This window comes from Camelus ferus, chromosome 8 (genome assembly GCF_009834535.1).
Source record: "Camelus ferus isolate YT-003-E chromosome 8, BCGSAC_Cfer_1.0, whole genome shotgun sequence".
Lineage (NCBI taxonomy): Eukaryota > Metazoa > Chordata > Mammalia > Artiodactyla > Camelidae > Camelus > Camelus ferus.
In genome coordinates this window covers 71349419-71369567 of record NC_045703.1, presented here as the reverse complement: position 1 = coordinate 71369567, position 20149 = coordinate 71349419, and the positions used below count along the sequence as shown (strand labels likewise).

Sequence of the window (20149 nt, the reverse complement as noted above, 5' to 3'; positions counted from 1 at the left end):
TTTCAGCCCATCATGGGAATATTTATACCACAGAGATTGGGAAATGATACAAATCAGGGCAGACTTTCCCCGGGGAGTCATTTTGTTAAAACACCTGCCTACCACTGGAGATAAACCCTCCAGTGATTCAGACATCATCCTAAAATCAGCACAGTTTTTAGATGTTCAGTGATCCTGGGTCCTTGCCTGCAAAGTAACATGAAATTTACTGCATCTTGCACCTCCTGCTACAAAGCAGTTAGCATACTCCTGGGAGCCTGCTCCAGTTCTGGAAGGAGCGTATTTCATACGTGAGAACATTCTCTGTCCTGTGTACTGAGTAACACGAAAGCCTGGGCTTTGATTGTGCCCAGAGCAAGCACTATTTGCCTGTAGCAGATCCAGGCCATGATCCAAAAGACTCTGCCTCTGTTGCCATATGACCCAGCATATCCTGTGATGTAAGAAATATCTGATGAGAAGGACTGAGTTACACCGAGGGGTGGGGAGGATATGCTTGGTGCTGAGGTCATCCACTTGGCACCTCTTGGTGATGGTCAGTGAGCAAGTTCCACAACAAGGGCCGGCTTCATCGAGGACATCTTAAATGAAACTGGCAATATTTTATCTGCAATTGTGTGAGAGGTTTAAAAAAGCTATTTAACACTTAGAATATTTTATTACCACTTGTGCTCACTGCCTAATATTTATATAAAATACTTTATTTAGTTTTTGCTAGTATATGAAATAGAAAAAATTGATAATGACTGCTAGCACAGTGTGGAGCGCTTGCCTGGACTGGTGCTAGCCACAGGCAGTTTTGCTAAAGCAAATGTCAGCACGGATGTTCCAGGATAAGCTATGACACTTTAAAAAGTTATTCAACACTTTGAATATTTAAGTGCCACTTATATCTGTTGTCCAATATTCATAGAAAAGGTCTTTGTTGATTCTTATGTGTTGATTTTAGACAAATATAATGAAAATGATGACAACAGCCACATCTGTAAGTTCATTTCAAGGCAAAATTACAATTTTGCAGATACTGATTCAGTCCTTTATGTCTGTAACTAACTCTTTAATGAGTTACTTTATCACTGGAAACATGAGAACATGGTAAATTCTCTGACTGACTTCCCAGCGTTCGGTGTCGACTGTACGTTTGATTGCTTTCTCAGATACTGTGTGCGCTTCTCTAGTCAATACAGCAACAGTAACTTACCCTGCAGTCAGTGGCTTTGACGTACCTAGTTTGAAAAGCTATTGCAAACAATTTTGGGCTTTTAAAGAATGCATCATGTCTACATTTAAAACATTCCATTATTTTCTTTGTATACTGAATGATTGGTCTCAAAATAACCTTGCAACTTAACCACAATACTTTTTGAGAATGTTCTGTCACATAAGAGAGGATAAGGTAAATTATTAAAGCCAAGAAAGTGATATTTTATTATATTTTTGTTTCTTATTTACAGTTTCACCCTGTTTCTTTGGAGTAGACTCCTCCCTTCCATGAGTCAGAGAACCTTCTGATAGGTCAGTTCATCTTTTTCAGTATCTTTAGACATAAACAGTGCAGCTGTAGGTTGAGAAAATGAGTTTATTAAGCTCCTGTTTTAAAGCCAATGATCTATCCTTAAATATAAGAAAATATACTATGAACCAATTTTTAGGATGAAATTAAAATATTAAATTCTAAATAATAATAGTTTGGATAAAGTGTATTTTTTCTGTTTCTATGTAGGTATAAAGAAAACTTGGGAATTCAAAATAATTGTTTAATGGATGTTAATGAAATTACAGAGACTATAATAGGTATAACCAATGATGGTCAATAAAAGCAGTGTGCAGGTGTTGAGAACATGAATTAGCCTCTGAAAACTCACATACCTATACGCTAAAGCTATGACCTTAAAACATTTTAGAAAATATTAGAAAACAAAGAATGCGTTCCATGAATCAAGAGAGCATTATGTAGCCTCTGAAAAATACAGTATACTCTTAGGAGAAAAGGAGAGCGAGGCAGATAACATTTTAGTATTATTATGAAAATAGTTTTTACCTGTGAGCCCACTGAATGGTCTGTGGGAGCCCAGAGGTCTTGGACCACGTGTTTAGAGTTGCTGCTACTCAGGGAAAATGGTGAGATTGGATGCAAAGCTGGGCTTCCAGCTATGGCTGAGTGAAGAAAGCAGCAAATTCTCTCCTAAAAAGCAGTTGTAAAGTGGACAGTAATGGGCAAAAACAGCCATCTTAGTCTCTGGATATCAGTCAAAGACATACTAAACTCGAGAGGCATTTATGATTTGAAAACTGTGACATTCAGGTTAAGAACTACGGGCATTTGTCATGTTATGGCCTGGAGCTTCTTCCTTTACCCTCTGCCCCCTTGGTTGGTGCAGAGGTTCTGACAGCTTCTTTGACACAGTTGAAGGGCTCACTCAACCTGGGGTGGCAGGCAGTCTCCTCTCCCAGCTCACTGGCATCTGGCGGCCCAGGAGTTGGGGAAGGTTGGCAGTAGTCCAGCTGTACCAGCCTGAGATTTCAGTCAGGATTGAGGCAAACTTGTTCCTGGCCGAGGACATGCACACGTGAGTAGAGACTGGAGAGGACCCCAGTCTCTTCACAGCTTCTGCTGGTCACCCTTGTAAAGGGCACAAACAGCATAAAACTCCAGCTGACCTGAAAACAGCTTCTTAAGGACAGACCCACCAGCAGTTGATGGAGGATGAAGAACTTCAAGCCAGAGATTAGACAGCCTGAATGAAACAGATTCCAGGAAAGATGCAAATCACCAAAACTGAGCCAACAACAAGGAGAAAATCTGAACAGGCCTGACGTAATTAGACGTATTCCCACAACAAAAAGCTTGTTCCCAAATGACTGTACTGATAAATTCTGTCAAATGTTTAAAATGGAATAATACCAGTCCTTCTCAAACTCTTGCAGAAAATAGAGGAGAAGAAAAAACTTTCCAACTCATTCTGTGTACCTGGTACTACTCTGCTGTGGAAACCAGACAGAGATACCACAAGAAAAGCATAGATCAAGTCCCTCATGAGCATAGATGCAGTAATCCTTAACATAAAATTAGGAAGCCAAGTGCAGTAACATGTAAAAAAAGATGATATAGCATGACCCAGTGGGAACGCCAATTGGTTTAATTTCAGTCAATCAATTTTTAAAATTTATTAAAGTTAAAAAAACACATGATCATCACAGTTAATACAGAAAAAGCATTTTACGGAATTCTACATCCATTCATAATAAAAAGTCTCAGAAAAGTAGGAGAAGGGAAATGGTTAACTTGAGCAATACAAAACAAAAAGTATCCAGATTTGAATGGAAGAACTAAATCTTTTGTCCACAGATACATGGTTCTACATGTGGAAAATTTCAGATACTCCACAGAAAACTCCTAAAACTAATGCATGATAAGCAGTGTCACGGGATACAGGGACACCAACATAAATCAATATACAAAAATCAATTCCATTTCTTTATACTGGAAAGGAACAATCAGAAAGAAATCTAGAAAATTTCATTCATTATAGCATCAAAAAGTTTTAAAAGCTTAAGAATAAATTTAGCAAAATAAAATTCATACACTGAAATCAATAAAATATGCTCAGAGAAATGAAAGAAAAATCTAAATAAATGGGGGCAGATTCATGTTCATAGGTTGGAGGATTCAATATTGTCAAGAAGAAGTTGTTTCCAAATTGATCTATAAATTCAGTGCAGTATCTGTCAAAATCCATGAAGTCTGTTTTTGTAGAAAATGAGGAGCTGACTATAAAATGCAAAGGACCTAGAAGAGCCATAATAATTTTAAAATGAAGTTCAACATTGAGGAGTTACGTTACTTGATTTTAAAACTTAGTATACAAACACAATATTTTAGACTCTGTGTTACTGCTGTGAAGATAGGCATGTAGATCAATGCAACAAAACTCAGAGTCCAGAAACAAATTCCTACGTGGTCAAATGATTTTCAACAAATATGCCAAAGCAACTCATTGGGAGAAAGGAGTTACAGAACAAATGGACATCCACATGCAAAATAAAAAATATCCTTTCCTCACATTGTAAACTAAAAGTAATTTAACATGGATCATATATCTAACTGTAAGAGCTAAAATTTTGAAATTAAAACAGGAAAAAATATTCATGATCATGGGTGGGGCAAAGAATTATTTTATATAATACCTAAAGCATGATCCATAAAGTTAAAAAAAAACTGGTAAATTAGACCACATTAAAGACTCATGTCTAGAATATATAAAGAATTCTTAAACTCAGTAAGAAAGTAAACAATCCAATTTAAAAATGGATGACAAACTTGAATATGCATTATCCCCAAGAAGATATGCAGGTGATCAGTAAAGGCTGTTCAACATGATTAACTCTAGAGTACGGCGATGAGACGCGGTTCTGCGCTTTGAACTCAGTGTAGTAAAACAGACAGCATCAAGGTGATGAGGATTTGGGTGAACTGGAGCCTGTATGAGTTACTTCTGGGAAAGTAAAATGGTAATGGTTCTCTGGAAAAGCGTTTGTCAGGTTCTTAAAAGGTTAAACTCACCTTATTGCTCATCAGAGCCACTCCTGAGCATCCATCCAAGAGAAAGGAAAGGGTGTCCCTACAAAAGTCGCGTGCACGAGCGTTCGTAGGAACTTTGTAAGGAGTCGCTCCAAACTGAAAACCACGAACGTGTCCATCAGCTGGGGGATGGATAAAAGCAAAGGTGATGTAATCGTATAATGGAATACTGTTTGACAACAGAAAGAAATGAAGCGCTGATAAGTATTCTAACATAGATGAACCTCAGAACACTGTGCTAAATGAAAAAAGCCAGGTGGAACTAGCATATTGTGTGATTCCCCTTATATGAAATACCCATAAAAGGCAAGTCTGTGGAGACAGAGCACACCAGCGGTGTGGCTGGGCTGTGGGTGGGAACAAGGATTGAATGTACAGGGACATTAGGGAGCTTTCTGGGGCGATGGAAGTGTTCTAAACCGGACTGTAGTGAGGATTTCACACCTCTGTACATTCACTGAAATCACCAAATTGTGTACTTATTGTGAGTGAATTTTATGGTGTGTAAATTAGACTTCAAGAAAGCTGCTAATGAGAAAACAGCATCACTTGCGCACCTGTCAGAGTGGCCACAGTTAAACACACTGGCCGTACCAAGTACTGGGGCAGACGTGGGGGACCTGGAGCTTATAACAAAAATATAAGTAATGACACCTTTTATTACTATTTTCCAATTTGAAAAAAGTCTCTTCCTTATTTCTGGGCTTCATGTATTGTAGTCTTTGACGTGATTACTCAAGTGGTTTGTGACATATATATATATATATATATATATATATATATATATTTGTTTTGAGATAGTTTATTTAAATTAAAAATAAAACATTGTTACATTTCAAGATGACATTTTGGATATAGTCCAGAATCTGTTAATAAGACAATTTAGAATTTGTGTAAAATTTTCAAAGCTTTTTTTAATGGACCAAAAATATTTTACATATTTGTCTTACCCTAGAAGAGCCCCAAATAATAGGGCTTACTAGTAGAACTCGCTGGCTCCCGAGAAGTATGTGGCTAAGTGCTTAACAGAAGAGAAGGAGAAGGAGAATGGAAACCGTTCAGCTGTGCTTCTTTGTGTCATTTTTTCTTTCCCATGATGTTACATCTTAATCCAAAATTTTCTCAAGGATGACAGTTTCCCACAGATATTTTGTTCCATGAACAGTGTTTGCTATTTTTGTTATGTTTTGCTTCTGTTCTGGGATTGGAAAACTAGTAGTCAGAACTCCACCGAGCAGTGAGATGGCCCCACAAGGGGCATGGGGACGCATTCCTCCTCCAGGCTGGCCAGGTTGAAGGGCAGCGTGCTGGGACAGTGTGATGGCCGCTGCTGCCCTCAGGGTCTGTCTGCCAGGAGCGTCATAACAGCGGGGGTCTAAGGACATGTGCATTTAAGTGGAAAATGAACATTCATTTACAATCCCTCTGTTACATAATCTTCACAACATTCATAAGGTGGAAGAGTCAGGAAGTTTGTTCGGTTTCCAGCATCCTTTCTCTTTCCACTGTACTACCAGGCTTTCTCAGGTCAAGAAAGTGGAGGCATTGGAGTCTTGAACCTTCTGAAACGTATGGTTGTGTGGTTTTATATTTTGCAGTGTTTATTTGATTTGTTTACTTGTTTTTAATTATTATTTTTATCAACATTTTATGAACGTACTTTCTAGTAAATTAGAAGAGATTGTGATGTCAGATATGCATAAATTCTTTGACCTGTATCACACAGTGGTTTAAATTGGATATTCACTAGAATGGTGGCTTCAGGACGGTTAGACAAGGTTTTTGTCTGTTCTATACTTGCAGTGACGTGATAGATATGAAAGCTGCTCAGTTCGTTGATGGAAGATGGTGGATCTTCTGATATGTTCTGGCTGAGAATGTCATAGGCATTGAATAAATATTTATTCATGATTATTTATTCTATATTCATGGATAAATGTGATCAAGTAGTTATTATCTATCCAATAATTCATTTAACAGATACTTACTGAATTATCTACTTTGCATCAGAAATAGTTCTAGGCTCTGAAGATACAGAATTCTACAGGAGATATTTTTGCTCTCATTGAACTTTCACTGTAGTGTGGGTGGAGGGATGACAGACAATTAAATAACAAGTGAACACATCTTCCATTATGTTTGAGGTTGTAAGTAGCATGAGGAAGACAAAAGCCAGAGTAAGGGACAGGTGAGAGGCTGTAATTCACAGCCATAAAGCTCACTTTGCTGACGGAGATACAAATGCTTAGGCAGACGGTCCTTCTGTATAACGGGAAACCCTAGTGAACATTATTTTAGAACTAAAATAGAAACACATTTAAATAAATGCAATGAGAAATGAAAGAGAGAAAATGCTAACATTTCAACCCAAGGGAAATGTTTGGGGAGTTGAAGCTTGTGCACTCAGGACTCATGTAAATCTTGTTGTGTGCCTGAAATTAGATATAAGACATGGTTATCTAGGGCACGTGGCTGAGGCCTGGACTTTCTGTGCTTGCTTTATTTGAATGTGTTTCATTTTCTAGATCGTTCTCAGACCTGTGTTTGGGAATCTTCTTTTATCTTTTTAATTGTGGCATAAAACAAAAAGGAAAGTAACAGGAAATAGAATCACAGAAACAGTGGTTTTCATGCTGTGTTCCTTAGAATTCTGTACATCTAGGGATGTGCTCCAGAGACTCCAGAAATGCTTGACTTAAATTTATTTTAATATTTAATACTATAATAAAGTAATAGGAATATTTACATGTACCAAGTTTTAATCTTTCGGAGACCACCAAGGGAGTAACTTTGTGTTGCTGGTTCAATCTGTTTTTATGAAGAACTCAGATAAAACTTTGGTGACCTAAGCTTATAGTGACCTATCTGTGTATTTGTTTGAACTTCTTATAAATGTGTCATGTTAGTAAAGTTTTGGCTCTGCCCTCATCTTTTTCAAGAAAATTAATTCAGTGCACATTTAATCACAAGAACATATTCAGGAGTTGGCTTATTGTGTGTTTGGGTGTTCCTTGCTATAAGAAATTTGTGTTTGTATTTGTTATATATTTAGTGATTCAACATTGAAAGAAAAATTTGTAAATATATCTTTGAAGGCTCTGAGTCATTTTAATCAAGAGACTTGTGAATTTGTAAGGCAGTCTGTTAAAAAACAAGGAAACCATAAACCTCCCCAAACAATATTTTATCTTTTATATTTTGTTATCTAAGTGGACCGTTACGGGTCTCCAAAAAAATCCAGAAATAAATCCTATCCTCAGACGGATGTAAGACTATAGATGTCCTCTGTAAACATCTGTTTCAAAAGTTTATGTGAGTCAGAATATCTTCTTTGTTCTCATTTGTTGACGTTACAATCAGATATCCAATAATTTTTAACATTAACAAGAAATTTTTACTAATAAACCACATCAATTAGGGTTTGGCTGTAGGTCACAGAAACCAATCTAAGCTAGCTTAAACAGAAGGAATGCATTGGACAACTTAAAAAATCATTGGAAGGGCTGGAGGGGTCAACTCTAGATGGGGTGACCAAGACTGTCAGGCCTCAGACTTTCGCTTGCTCAGCTGGACCTGTGAAATTGCTCCCTTGGCTCCAGGAAGCCCAGAGAGGCAGGACTCTGGTGGCTGGAGATCGAGGTGTCTCTGCTTTCCTCCCCCCAGAGAAAGGAAAGCCTCACAGCCTTCTTTCTCCCTCGCAGCTCCATTCTGAACACTTTCTCACGTTAGCAGTACGTCTGATTCGGTACATGGAAATCTGACAAATGCATTTTTTATCTTCTAGCCTGTGCGAAACAGGAATGAGGTCTCAAAGGAGGCTGGAATTACGATCTCTGCCCCTAGTTTTTAAATCTGTTTAATGTATTGAGTTATTCCATATCGTATATGATTTTATTTCGGAAATTAAAACCTGCTTTGTTAGAAAATGTTTGGAAACGAGTGATATATGCACCAAAGTTTAGGTTGCAGTATTTAGTACCAAACCCTGAAGATCTGATAGCGAGTAAATGGCCCTGCCTGTCTGTGAGCGCTTTGATTTGAAGCCCCTAGAAACACGTCTGGCTGCACCTGTGCCGTGGAACCACCGCCAGTTTGTTTAGAGACCTCAGGTTTACTGAGATCATAGTAGAGGTGAAGAATATTCAGTCACTTATCTCAGAGAAATAATCCTATAATTTATTTTAACATTCTAGATATTTAATATTATAGCTATCTTAAGTTAGTTACTTACAGGTTAATAGAAAGATACCATAGTGTTGGTCTCTCATGCAGTGTTTTATCATGTGTTTTTTCAATTATAGTTGTGTGACAATATTATGTAAACTACATGTGTCTGATACAGTGAATCACAATTTTTTTAGATTTATGCTCCATTTATAGTTATAAAATACTGACTATTCCCCATGTTGTAAAATATATTCTTGTAGCTTACTTTATACCTAATAGTTTGTACCTTTAATGCATTTTAATTTAGGAATATCACCTCTTGTCTCCAGTGGTTGTCTTCTCAAATTTTCCAAAATAATATTCTGAAAAATTACTTCTCCCTGGACTGTACTTGTTCCACCAACTTCTCCATCACAGGATCCAGAATTATTCTGTTATCAGTTCTTTTATCAATTTCCAGAGAACTACAGACACAGCATTTTTAATTCAGCAGTCTTTTCTGCAAATAAATGTTTAATTCACTTTTATAATTGATTATAATTAAAGGATACTGAAGACTAATGAATTTCATGACAACATTTTAGCCTTTGTGGAAGTACAGCAGCAAGATTGATTTGGATACGCAAGAGGACATAATTTTATTTTCTTTATCTGTGTTTTTCCTGATCATGAATTTCATTTCCTACTGGTAGAAAACATTTAATCTCAGCAATTAAAGCTCTCAGTTACTTCTACTTTAAAACTTACATCTTCTGCGTTAGCTTCGTCTCTTTTGGACACTTGATGTTCTGCGTACTTAAATACCTGGGACTAGCATTTCAGACGGTGCCGAACTGTTTTCCAAAGCGGCTGTGTCAGAGTTCCCGTTTGGGGCAGCTTCTTCCTGACTCCTTTCTTCCATAAGCAGCTGGGCTCACGTGGAAGTTTAGGAAGCACAGCAGTGATGGTGAGCACCTTGGGCCTCGTAACACTGTCCTCCTGGGTTCTGTCGAGCCTGCTGATCAGGCTTCTAAGGCTAACGTGACTCAGGGCCTGTTCACTCACCATGGATGGGGTCAGGGGCTCTGTCTTCCTACCAGGCCTCCCCGTGGACTCCTGCTGTGGCTGTCAGTCCCTGAAGTCTTGCCTGAAACCCACATTGAGTTCCCAGCCACCTATTGCTAGAGCACCTCTGTCCTTTCCGTGAGATTCCCTTGGCTTGCTTGCCTTCTGCCCGCGGTGTTCTTCAGTGTGGATGCTGGAGCCCTGCAGAATGATTTGAGGCAGTTTCAGGGAAAAGAATGACGTGGGTCAGGCTGCAGGGTTCTCAGTAAATGTGGAGGATTGACTTGGAGGTTGGTGCCATTGGGGCCAGGAGGAAGTTCTAGACGAGATGGTATCTTGAATGGAAACACAAGCCAAGAGTAGAGCTAAGAAAGCCTGGCACCTGCTTAACAGTGAACTAAGGCCTAAAGGCAAGACATACTTTCTGTTCAATGAGCTTTATTAAGGTACAATTACGTAAATTAATCTGACCAATTTCGAGTATATAGGTCCAATGGGTGTTGATGAATGTATACTGTCTTGTAACTGTCACCACATTAACATTTCTGTCATCCCAGAAGGTTCCCATGTGCCTCTTTGGAGCTAGTCTTCCTTCCCTCACCCCTCTCTAGTCTGGGGCAGTCTCTCCTCTGCCTTTTCTCCTGTTTAGGAATTGCATGTAAGTGGAATAATGCAGTATTTGTGCCTGGTTTCTGCCACTTGGGTTAATGCTTTTCAGGCTCACCTGTCTTGTGGTGTATATCAGCGCTCTGTTCATTTCTGTTGCTCAGTGATGCCCCATAATTTGGGTACACAGCGCTTTTAGCAATTCATCAATGTCCAGTTGCTTCACAACCTCTCCTTTTAACTTTACCTGTTCCAGCAGGTACATGGTGGTATCTCATCATGGTTATAGTTTGCATCTCCCAAATAACTAAGTATGTTGAGCATTTTTTCCCATGAGTTTATTTGCCATTTCTCTTTTTGCTTTTGTGAAGCATCAATTCAAATATTTTGCCAGTGTTTAAATTGAGGCTATTTGTCATCTTAATATTGAGTTGTAATATTGCTTTATATGTTCTAGATACAAGTCCTTTACTGGGTGTGTAACACTACACATCCCCCAGTCGGTGGCTTTTCTTTTTGTTTTCTTTGCAGTGTGTTTTGAAGAGCCAATATGTTTAATTTTGATAAAGCCTGTTTTATCAACTGTTTCTTTTATAATTTTTTCTTAATCTTAGAAATATGCTTAACCCAACATTTTCTTTTATGTTTTATAGTTTTCATGCATGTATAGGTCTATGATTCCTTTCAAGTTACTTTTTTTATGTGGTGTGAGATAAGGATCAAGATTTTTTTATTTGCTTTGTTCTTCCATATGAATATGCATTTATTCCAGCAACATTTGTTGAAAAAGATTATTCTTTCTCCAGTGAATAACCTTGGTACCTTTGTTGAAAAATCACGTATATCCATATGTTTGTTTCTAGACTCTCTTTTGGTTCATTATCTATGTATCTGATACTAGGTTGATACCATCACACTATTTGATTTTTGTTTCCAGCTTTACAGAGGTGTAATTGACACATAAAATTGTATATATTTCAAGCGCACAACACCTCCTTCACTGCCCGTCAGGGACGTGCAAGTAGAAACTACAGTGAGAAACCTCCTCACCCCTGTTCAGACGTCTGTTACCAAAAAGGCAGGAGATGCGTGCTGGCGAGGACGTGGGGGGCGGCGCCGCACAGCTCTGATCAAGCAGCTTTGCGGGACGCCAGGGACTGTAGTGTGATTTCTACAACTTCCTTATTTTTCAAAACTGACTTGGCTCCTCTGGGTTGTTTGCATTATCGTGTCACAGTGTATATTTCTCTATTTAGGATACAGTCTTCTCTGACCTCGCATCCTGTGACCTTACTAAATTGATTTATTTATTCTAGTAGTGGGTTTTTTTGGGTGTTTTGTTTCACAGATTCCTTAGGACTGTCTACCTAGGTTATCATGTCATCTGTGAATAAAGATTGTTATTTTTTCCTGTCTGATCTATATACTATATATAATACTTACGTTTAATATTAATTATATAGCACACCCACTTTTTTGCTTTATTTTGTGGCTAGAACCTTCAGTGTCGTGTTTAATAGGAAAGGTGAGGGCAGATACTCTTGCCTTGTTCCCCTCCTTAGAGAGGAAGCCCTCAGTCTTTCACCACCAGGTCTGATGGTACCTGTAGATTTTTCATAGATGCTCTTTATCAGCTTAAAGAAATCTCCTCAAATTCCTAGTATGCTGTGAGCTTTTGTCCTGAGACAGCATTGACTTTTTTCCAAATATTTTATCTCTAGGATTACAGTCTTGTGCTGCCTGCTGACCAGGGTCTAAAAACCTTTGCCTCATATATTTTGTATGATTTTCTAGTTGTTTATGCCTGGAAGGCAATTTCAGTTGCTGTTAATCCTTCATAAGCAAAGTGGACTATTATTTTAATACTATAACTAATGTCACCCGTATTGAACTTCAGACAAAGGGAAAACGAAGGTTCGGTGATTCATTGCTATAAGCTATAAGCTGCTGTTACTTTTCAGTTAAGTAAAAAGTCTTAATACAGAATTATCTACAAGTCCTCACTTCTTAAGTGATACTAGGAATCTTGAAGAAGTAGGATTGTGGTAACAGGAAAGAGCCAACATGCTGAAAATTGCAGACAATTAAATTCTTTTTTTCAGTTTTAGTAGTTTTTGTTAGTATCTCAAGAATACTAAGTATTTGCCTGACGTCTTTGTTTTATTTCTTTGGGTGGAATCAATAATAAATAAACATACGTCCAACATAAATGTACATGTTCTAGAGAAGAAGCAGTTCTCTCAAAACCATGGAACTTAAGTTCTCCCCTTTAGTATGACTGGGCCAACTGAGACATCTATTCAGTATCTGACACGTATTAAATATTTGTAGACTGAGCTGTAGGAGCACCTTGTTGTTAGAAGACAGGCGGCTGGGCCAGAGTGCTGGAAGGAGCCATGCTCGGCCTGCAGCTCAGGACCGCGCCCCCAGGCAAGCACTGAGGCCAGTGGAACAAGTGAGCAGGGACAGGATCCGTCAGCTGCACTTGGGAGCGTCCTGGAGCAGCAAGGGGACTTCCTCGGGTGCAGCCACAGTGGCGCGCAGTAACTCGGCTGGACTTCCCGAAAGGTGGAGTTTCTTCAGGATGTCGGCCCCGTCACATGCTCTGAAAGTCCATTTAGCCCCTTCCCCGTGCAAGGCTGTATTCTGGTATCCATCTGGAAGAAGTCGGGGGCAGTCCTCCGTGGTGAAGTTGCAATTTATTGCAGTTTATTGTGATTGTGAAAATTCAGTAGAAAGAGAATATCACATAATTTCATCATCTGAAGATACTATTTTCAAAAAACAACTTCAGCCAAGCAAATTTGAAGATCCGTTGGCTTCATTCAATAATTCACAATCAGGTCGCATCTCAACTAGCAAATAGAAGGGTGCTCTGAGGAGCTGTACAAGATGGAGGGGTTTCGTAGGCAGAGGTGGAGGGGACAAGGAAGTTATTAGCAAAACAGAAGAAAGGATTGTTTCGGACTAAGTCACCCTCCCTTAGTGGGAAGGGTGGGGGTCCTAGCATACGGGTTGCCTCACTAGTGTGCACCAGGAAATTCCAGCTTTGTTTTAAAATTTCCTGGTGGCGGCTGGAACTGCAGTTAGTAGGCGTTAAGCCTTGGTGAAGCTGAGTAGAAGTGACTTCATTTGGGGCTGCTTGTTTCTTTTTAACAATATTAATACATATTTACAGAGATGCAAATTATATGTGAACCTATTTTTTTTTCATTTCAGACTTGTGAGGTAATATGATATACTGCAGAAAAAATAATTTATAATTGAAACCAATTTGAGTGTATATAATTTATAAAGTGTGTATTATGTACATACACTTATCTTTTTAGCTAATATAGATAATTTTGCTTTTCTCTTACTCTTTTTAACTTAACCAAATCATGGACAATTTTTCAGGTCAATAAGTATGAACATTCATCATCATTTTGAGCATCTGCAGTTTTGGACCATGTGGCATCTGTATTTTTTATTGTAAGCCTCCTCAAATTCTTCTTTTTTACTAGGAAAATTTTAAAAAATCAACAAGGACTAAAAATCCTTAAGGATTATAAGAATCAATCAAAACCCCTTTTAGCTGTTTCTTTAATGCTTAATTTTAAATGGATCTTTTTAAGATCTCCTACAATAACTTATTAAACTAATTTCAATTTTTCTTTACTATGTTTCATTTTTCTTAAATGGGCTTCCCTTTTGTCTATAGTCTTCATGGATCAAGTAGTAAAAAATAATTTCTTCTTGATTCTAAAGAAGACAGGCTTTAGTGGAGTTCTCGTCTGCTCTCTGTTTCTGGAGCTCTTTCCTCAAAGTGAACAACAGAGCAGAGAAGTCTGCTACAAGCAGCCACAAAACTAAAGCAGCCATCGGAATACAAATTTCTTTAGGTCTTATAAATTTGTATCATTCCTGAAATCCCATTTCATATAAAAGAGATATCAAAAGTGATCACAAAACAGCAAAGTACAAATACATGCCCAGTTATGAAGATTTATAAAATACTCAAAATTAAGTACTTCCTGTGAAAGGTGTGCTTACTAGGGAATCTTCCAGGAGATATTTCTGTCAATGAGCTATTTTTACTAAAGCTTCAATAAAATTATTAAGATGAGGTTTAGATTGAAGTTGGTTTTCTTCTTTTTTTTTTTTAATTTCTCTTTAACAAGCATCAATATTCCCTTTCTGAAATTTTTTTTGAATTTTCTTGTTTATTAGTCCCCGTAGAATTTAAGCTCCCTGAGAACGGGGGTAGATACCTTGCGTATGGTGAACCTGCAGGACATGTTCGTTGAGTAAACACATGTTTACAGAACCCCAGCACCACCTAAAAGTTAGTGTCGGCTGTCATGAACGCTTTTGTTGCTAGCCCGATGCTCATGAATGACTCCAAATCTGGCTACCATGGCGATTTCCCTCTTGCCCGTGATTCCCTACCCTTTCGGTTTTGAGTGAGCTTCGTGCTGACCCTGCCTGAAAGGCCGTTGAATAGTTCAGTCACAAGTGCGTGTTGGAAATGCACAGAGACGTCCCAGAGTTGTAGGTTCTTAGACATTCTGAGTCATGCACTCTTAACCTGTTACTTCGAAAATGTCATTCTGGAAAGAACTATTTTTTGATATCAAATTATATTGCTAGGATATTGTTTCACTTCAGACTTATAAGGTGCAAAAGAAGTCAGACACCTAGCAAAGTGACTGTCCGTTTGGGCTTGTAACCACAGTCCACGCTCCGAGCCACTGGCTGCCCTATTCCTTGCGTGGGCGCCTCCACTGCCACCCACCGTGGAAGAGAAATTAATGAATTGTCCTCAACATGCTTAAATTTTCCTTGGCAGAAGAGTTCCACTAAATGAAAATTCCAGGTAGAGGAAATCGGAAGCAAGTTTTCCTTATCCCAGCAAATTCACTGGGGTCATTAATTCCCTCAGTAAAATACCACGTTCCCTGCATGCAGTGGGCTTGACATCTGACATTCCCTTAACAGAAATCATTTGACTTCTAAGTTGGAGGAAGAGATAGAGCTTACATTTCTAAATCTGTACATATGATAAAAAGTCCAGAAATACATTATAGGTAACATTTTTCTTTCAGAAACTTTCCATAAAGCAAAAAAGCTGGAGTTTTTTTTTTTAAATAAATAAATGTCAGTAGAGTATCTTATGCAAACTTCTCAAGTTTGAGAAGCACTAGGCAAAACAAAAGAAAAAGCAGAAGGAACATTTATGCACAGATGTATGGACATTTGAGCTCTTCTTTGAATTAACTTTAAAAAATTTTTTTATAATTGAAGCACCAGTCAGTTTACAATGCTGAACTAGTTTCTGGTGTACAGCATAGTGACACACACCCACACACACACACACTTATATGTGCATATTCCTTTTAAAGATCAGGTAGGAAATAAATAGAGAAGAAGAAAACAAAAAAATTAATAAAACCAAGAGCTCATTTTTTGAAAGAGTGAGCAAAATTGACAGATCTCTGGCCAAGCTCACCAAAAAGAAGAGGGGACTCAAATACACAAAATAAGAAATGAAAGAGGAGAAATTACAGCCAATACCACAGAAATACAAAAAATCCATACAGGATACTGTGAACAATTATATAGAAAAAAGGTTTTTAGAAACATACATCCACCAAAACTGAATCAAGAGGAAACGTAACTTTCAAATCATAGTGACGCTTGGGGAGTGGATGGTTCCGAAGGGTCACAGCTTGGTAACTCCATTCAGTCCCACTGTAAACTTGTCCACACAGCTGCCGCTTCCCATTGTGTGCGTTTTAATTCACCCTTACTTTTCAACCCTGCTCAGTGAATTCCTTAGATAAAAGTTTTTTAAAAAATTAAAAACACATAAGCCTCTGTAACTTTATAATCTGTTAATAAATTTGTTGTAATGATCAAATCAAACAGTTCAGTTTCCAGAAAGGCTTATGAAAGGTTGAGAATTTAGAAGTAAAGGAGTAAATGAAATGTTTCTATGTTATGACTTCAGGGTAGAAGATAAAATAAATGTTTTTCTTCTAAGATGCTTACATTCTTAGGGAAATCAGATGCAATACCCAGACCATGGTGGAACAATTATAAGAAAAATATTGAAGCAAGTGTGTGATACTACAGTAATGCAAGAAGTAGGTACTGTTTGTTGATCACCTGCCGTCCGGTAGTCCCCAGCTTGGTGATTTTTGAAAAGCTCCCGGGGAGAATCAGCATGCAGCGGTTTGGAACCTAGTTTACTTTGGGTTCTGAAGCATCCAAGGGGCATGATGGGTGGAGTATTTTTGGAAGATAAAGTGGGTGAGTGAGCGTGTGTGTGCATGCACGTGTGTGTGGGCATGACTCCGGGACTGGCTTAGAGGCTCAGAGGCTGCTGGTTGATGTGTGGTTTGGGATTAGACTTGGTGTTACTTGTGGAAATGAGTGGTAAGCAGTAAATCTGGGAAAGATTAGAAAAAAAGAAGAAACAACAGATCTCAGTGGTTGAGTTAAGAATATTGAAGGAGGAAGAAGAATCACAACCCTGTCTGGACTTGTGGGACGTTTTTGTCCCTGTCAAGATCAGGCTGTGCTTTGGCGTCACACAGAATACATTAGGTTTGGGGCATGTGGTGCACTGGTGGTAGTGGTGAGGCGGGGCGTGATTGCTAAACAAGACGCGGGACAGCAGCGGCAGTACGGGAAAGGCCGCCCCGCGCTGAGGGGCTGCACGGGTCTCCAGACGAGGGGCAGCATCAACGCGTCTTCCCCGTGTCACAGCCGGTGGACCTGCAGCGGCGTCTTGGCCGGTTTGTTTCTTACACCTTGTTGGTTACACAGGCTCACTCTTGCCACGTAGTCAGCCTCGCAGGGAGAGCACTTCAGAGGGGCTCACCTGGACCTGACCAGTCCATCAATCTCATTTTGCCAGTGAACAATGCTGACATGCTGGTACAAACAGCACCTCCCCCCCGCCACCTCCTGGGACCCCTGGTACAAAGCAGCACTATGAATAGGTGTGTTTCCTGGGGTCCCATGCAGGCACATATCTTATTTCAGCAAACTGGGAATGCTGGCAACAGCACAGCACAAGTGTTGGTGACCATTGGAGATACCCGTGTGGGATTTCTCATGTAGAATATTGCAAATATCACAAGCCCTCTTCTCGGTACATGTATTTGATAAATCAGACTGTATCCCTATTTGCAGGCACTGCCATTTTAGGATCTCCAAAAAAGTCATCTCGAAAATGACCAGCAAGCTGTTGTGCAATTTCATGTCCCTCCAGAATTAATGTGTGTCTAGCTCGAAATTTACTGTGTTTAACTTTTACTATACAGCATTTTAAAACCGAGTTCTGAGATTTCACAAGAGGAATCATTACAGACAGATTTCTAGTTTATTGAGAGTGAATGACATGTTCTGTGTTTCACAAACTACTCTGAGTTTCTGACTCTTTTTCTCCCTTCTTTCTCCATCCCCCAGATGAATCGGCTCCTAAGGAAGTCAGCAGGGTGAGTAATGCGAACATCATCTCTGTGACCACAACACAGGAAATAAATTCTCCTGTATATTTTCAGCCCTCTAACGTTAAAGTGTCAGAAAAAACATGACGAAAACCGTGCCCTCCCCAGAGGATTGCTCATTACGAGTCTGGAGTAAAGTCAGTAGGGAGAAAGGATGCTAATTGGAGGCCTCACTCCGAATTCAGCTCCCAGATACATTCCATTTGGCCTGCACGTGCCTTTGGAGTATTCTGAATTTGTTGCCACCACTTAGAAATTGAGAGAGCGCATATTAAGATTGAATTTCTGGCTTCTCTGGAAAAACCGACACCAGGTTCCCCAGGCGGGAGCCGCTTCCTGGTGCCTTCATGCACCCGCGCTGCCTGGGGCCCTGCCTTTCCTTTCTTGCACCTTCTTTGTGGGAGAACAGAAGGCGGCTACTCATGAACTGAGGGCATGACAGCCTTTAGGACGTTTATAAATATTAAGTGCACGGGTTCACGTCCAAGAGAGACACTTAGTGGTAAAGTTCAGTGGCTTACGGCAGCGGGGCACGAGTGTGGAAGGCGTTGCAGCACAGCGCGCTCAGTGCCGCAAGCCTGTGACTACGTGATTACACGCGGAAAAGACTCGGCGTTACCTGCCCTGCTCACAGACAAAGGCCTTAAAATAGGGGTTACATGTTGAAAAAAATCTATTGAATAATTCAGTCAAGTCTGAATTGTATCTGATGCAACCTTATGTATCATAAGATATAAACTGTAGCGCTGTTAACAAAGTCACGTATACAGTTGTATGCCCCTGAAGAGAGGAGGGTCTGAATGGCCGGGACCACTGGTGGAGACTGGGCAGAATTTCCTCTGTTCGTAGCAGCCTGACAGACACTTCAGGTTTCTGTAAGTCTCAGGGTTTTACTGAGTGCCTGCACTGTCACCTTCGCATTTGCAGAGCTCACAGAAAGTTCCCAAGTCTAAGATCTTCAGGGTATACTGGGGACAGAAGGATCTGCCTGAAATTTTCACAGCTGCTGGGAGCAGCAGAAGTGGCTACAAAGCAGTGTTTGAGGATGACAAGAGGGTTGTCACGAGTGGACTTGGGTGGAGGCCGAAGCACTGGGGTGTTGATACCGGCAAAGCCGCTGTCTCAGGCCTCCCCCACGTGTCTGTAAACCAAAGACAAGAAGGGAAAACTACAACTTACTCATCAATACGCTGCTTTTTTTTCTTTAACCCAGACTAACTTTGTAGGGAATCCCTAACCTCAGTTTAACCTTTACAACCCTCAAAAGATTTTAGACGTTGTTTTTGAAGGAGGTGGGGAAAGAGATGCCCCCAGGAGGTGACATCAGCCTACCCGGGCAGTTTTCCTGACAGTCTGTTCTGTTGACCACAAAGATTAGAGCCACACCCCTGGTACCGTGCTTACATCAGCATTAACTCTATTCACCTGTTTGGTGGAACACGCTCTCCTCACCACCAGGGTCCCCCAGTGGAAAGATCTTGTATCATAGTGTCATAAGTGGTTTTGTTTTTGCTGTCCACCCCTTCAAATATAAGCTGAGTTCTATTTGGGGAGAAGAACCATACAAAGAGTAGGCTTTGTAATTGGATGCATTTCCATATATTTTAGTTACACAAAATGTTGCCATGACACATCTTGGATTCCGACCGCCACATACTGTCTCTAAGGCCATTAGAAAGGATAATCAACTGTACATAATGACTTTTCTCTGCTATTATTTTATAAGGTTTTCTTATTTTATGCCAAATTTGGAGAAAGTGCATCCCCATTTGAGAAATGCTCAGTACGTGAGCTGATGGCCTAGAATAGGGTCTGTTGGTAGGACCTTTTACAGTTTTGTTTTGTTTTGTTTTTTTGTGAATATACCCCATACCTTGGTCAATGCTCATTCAACTGGCACTCAGAATTTGCTTCATGAAACAGTATACCATTGTTTTAAGTGAAAATTAAGATTTAGAAATACCCATTGTGACCTTCTGGTAGATGGTGACTGGCACATCCAATGTCAAAAAAGCGTGCTTCTTAGTGAGGCAGACTGTGACACCTCCAGGCAGTTCTGATTATCGTGGGGGACTTTCTCACTTAGAGCCAAGCAGCCTTTCTTTAACTGCTGTCTACTAGCGTTGTTTTGACTTTTGTAGTAACTCAAAAAAGCTACCCACCTACTCCGTGTGAGAGCTCTTTGAACGGGGAGATCGCGTTCTGTCTTCCCAGTGAAACATACTCACAAAATAATTTCTTCCTGTATGCCTCC

General features: G+C 39.6%; 1 protein-coding gene across 9 annotated transcripts in view; it reads left to right on the top strand.

Moving 5' to 3' along the window:
- PDE10A (phosphodiesterase 10A) overlaps positions 1-20149 on the top strand; it is a 537273-nt gene that overhangs the window by 412369 nt on the left and 104755 nt on the right. For all 9 annotated transcript variants that reach the window (XM_032485326.1, XM_032485329.1, XM_032485325.1 and 6 more), the window contains one exon: positions 17855-17883. In XM_032485326.1, the coding sequence (XP_032341217.1) occupies positions 17855-17883 (29 nt within the window). The remainder of the gene's footprint in view (positions 1-17854; positions 17884-20149) is intronic.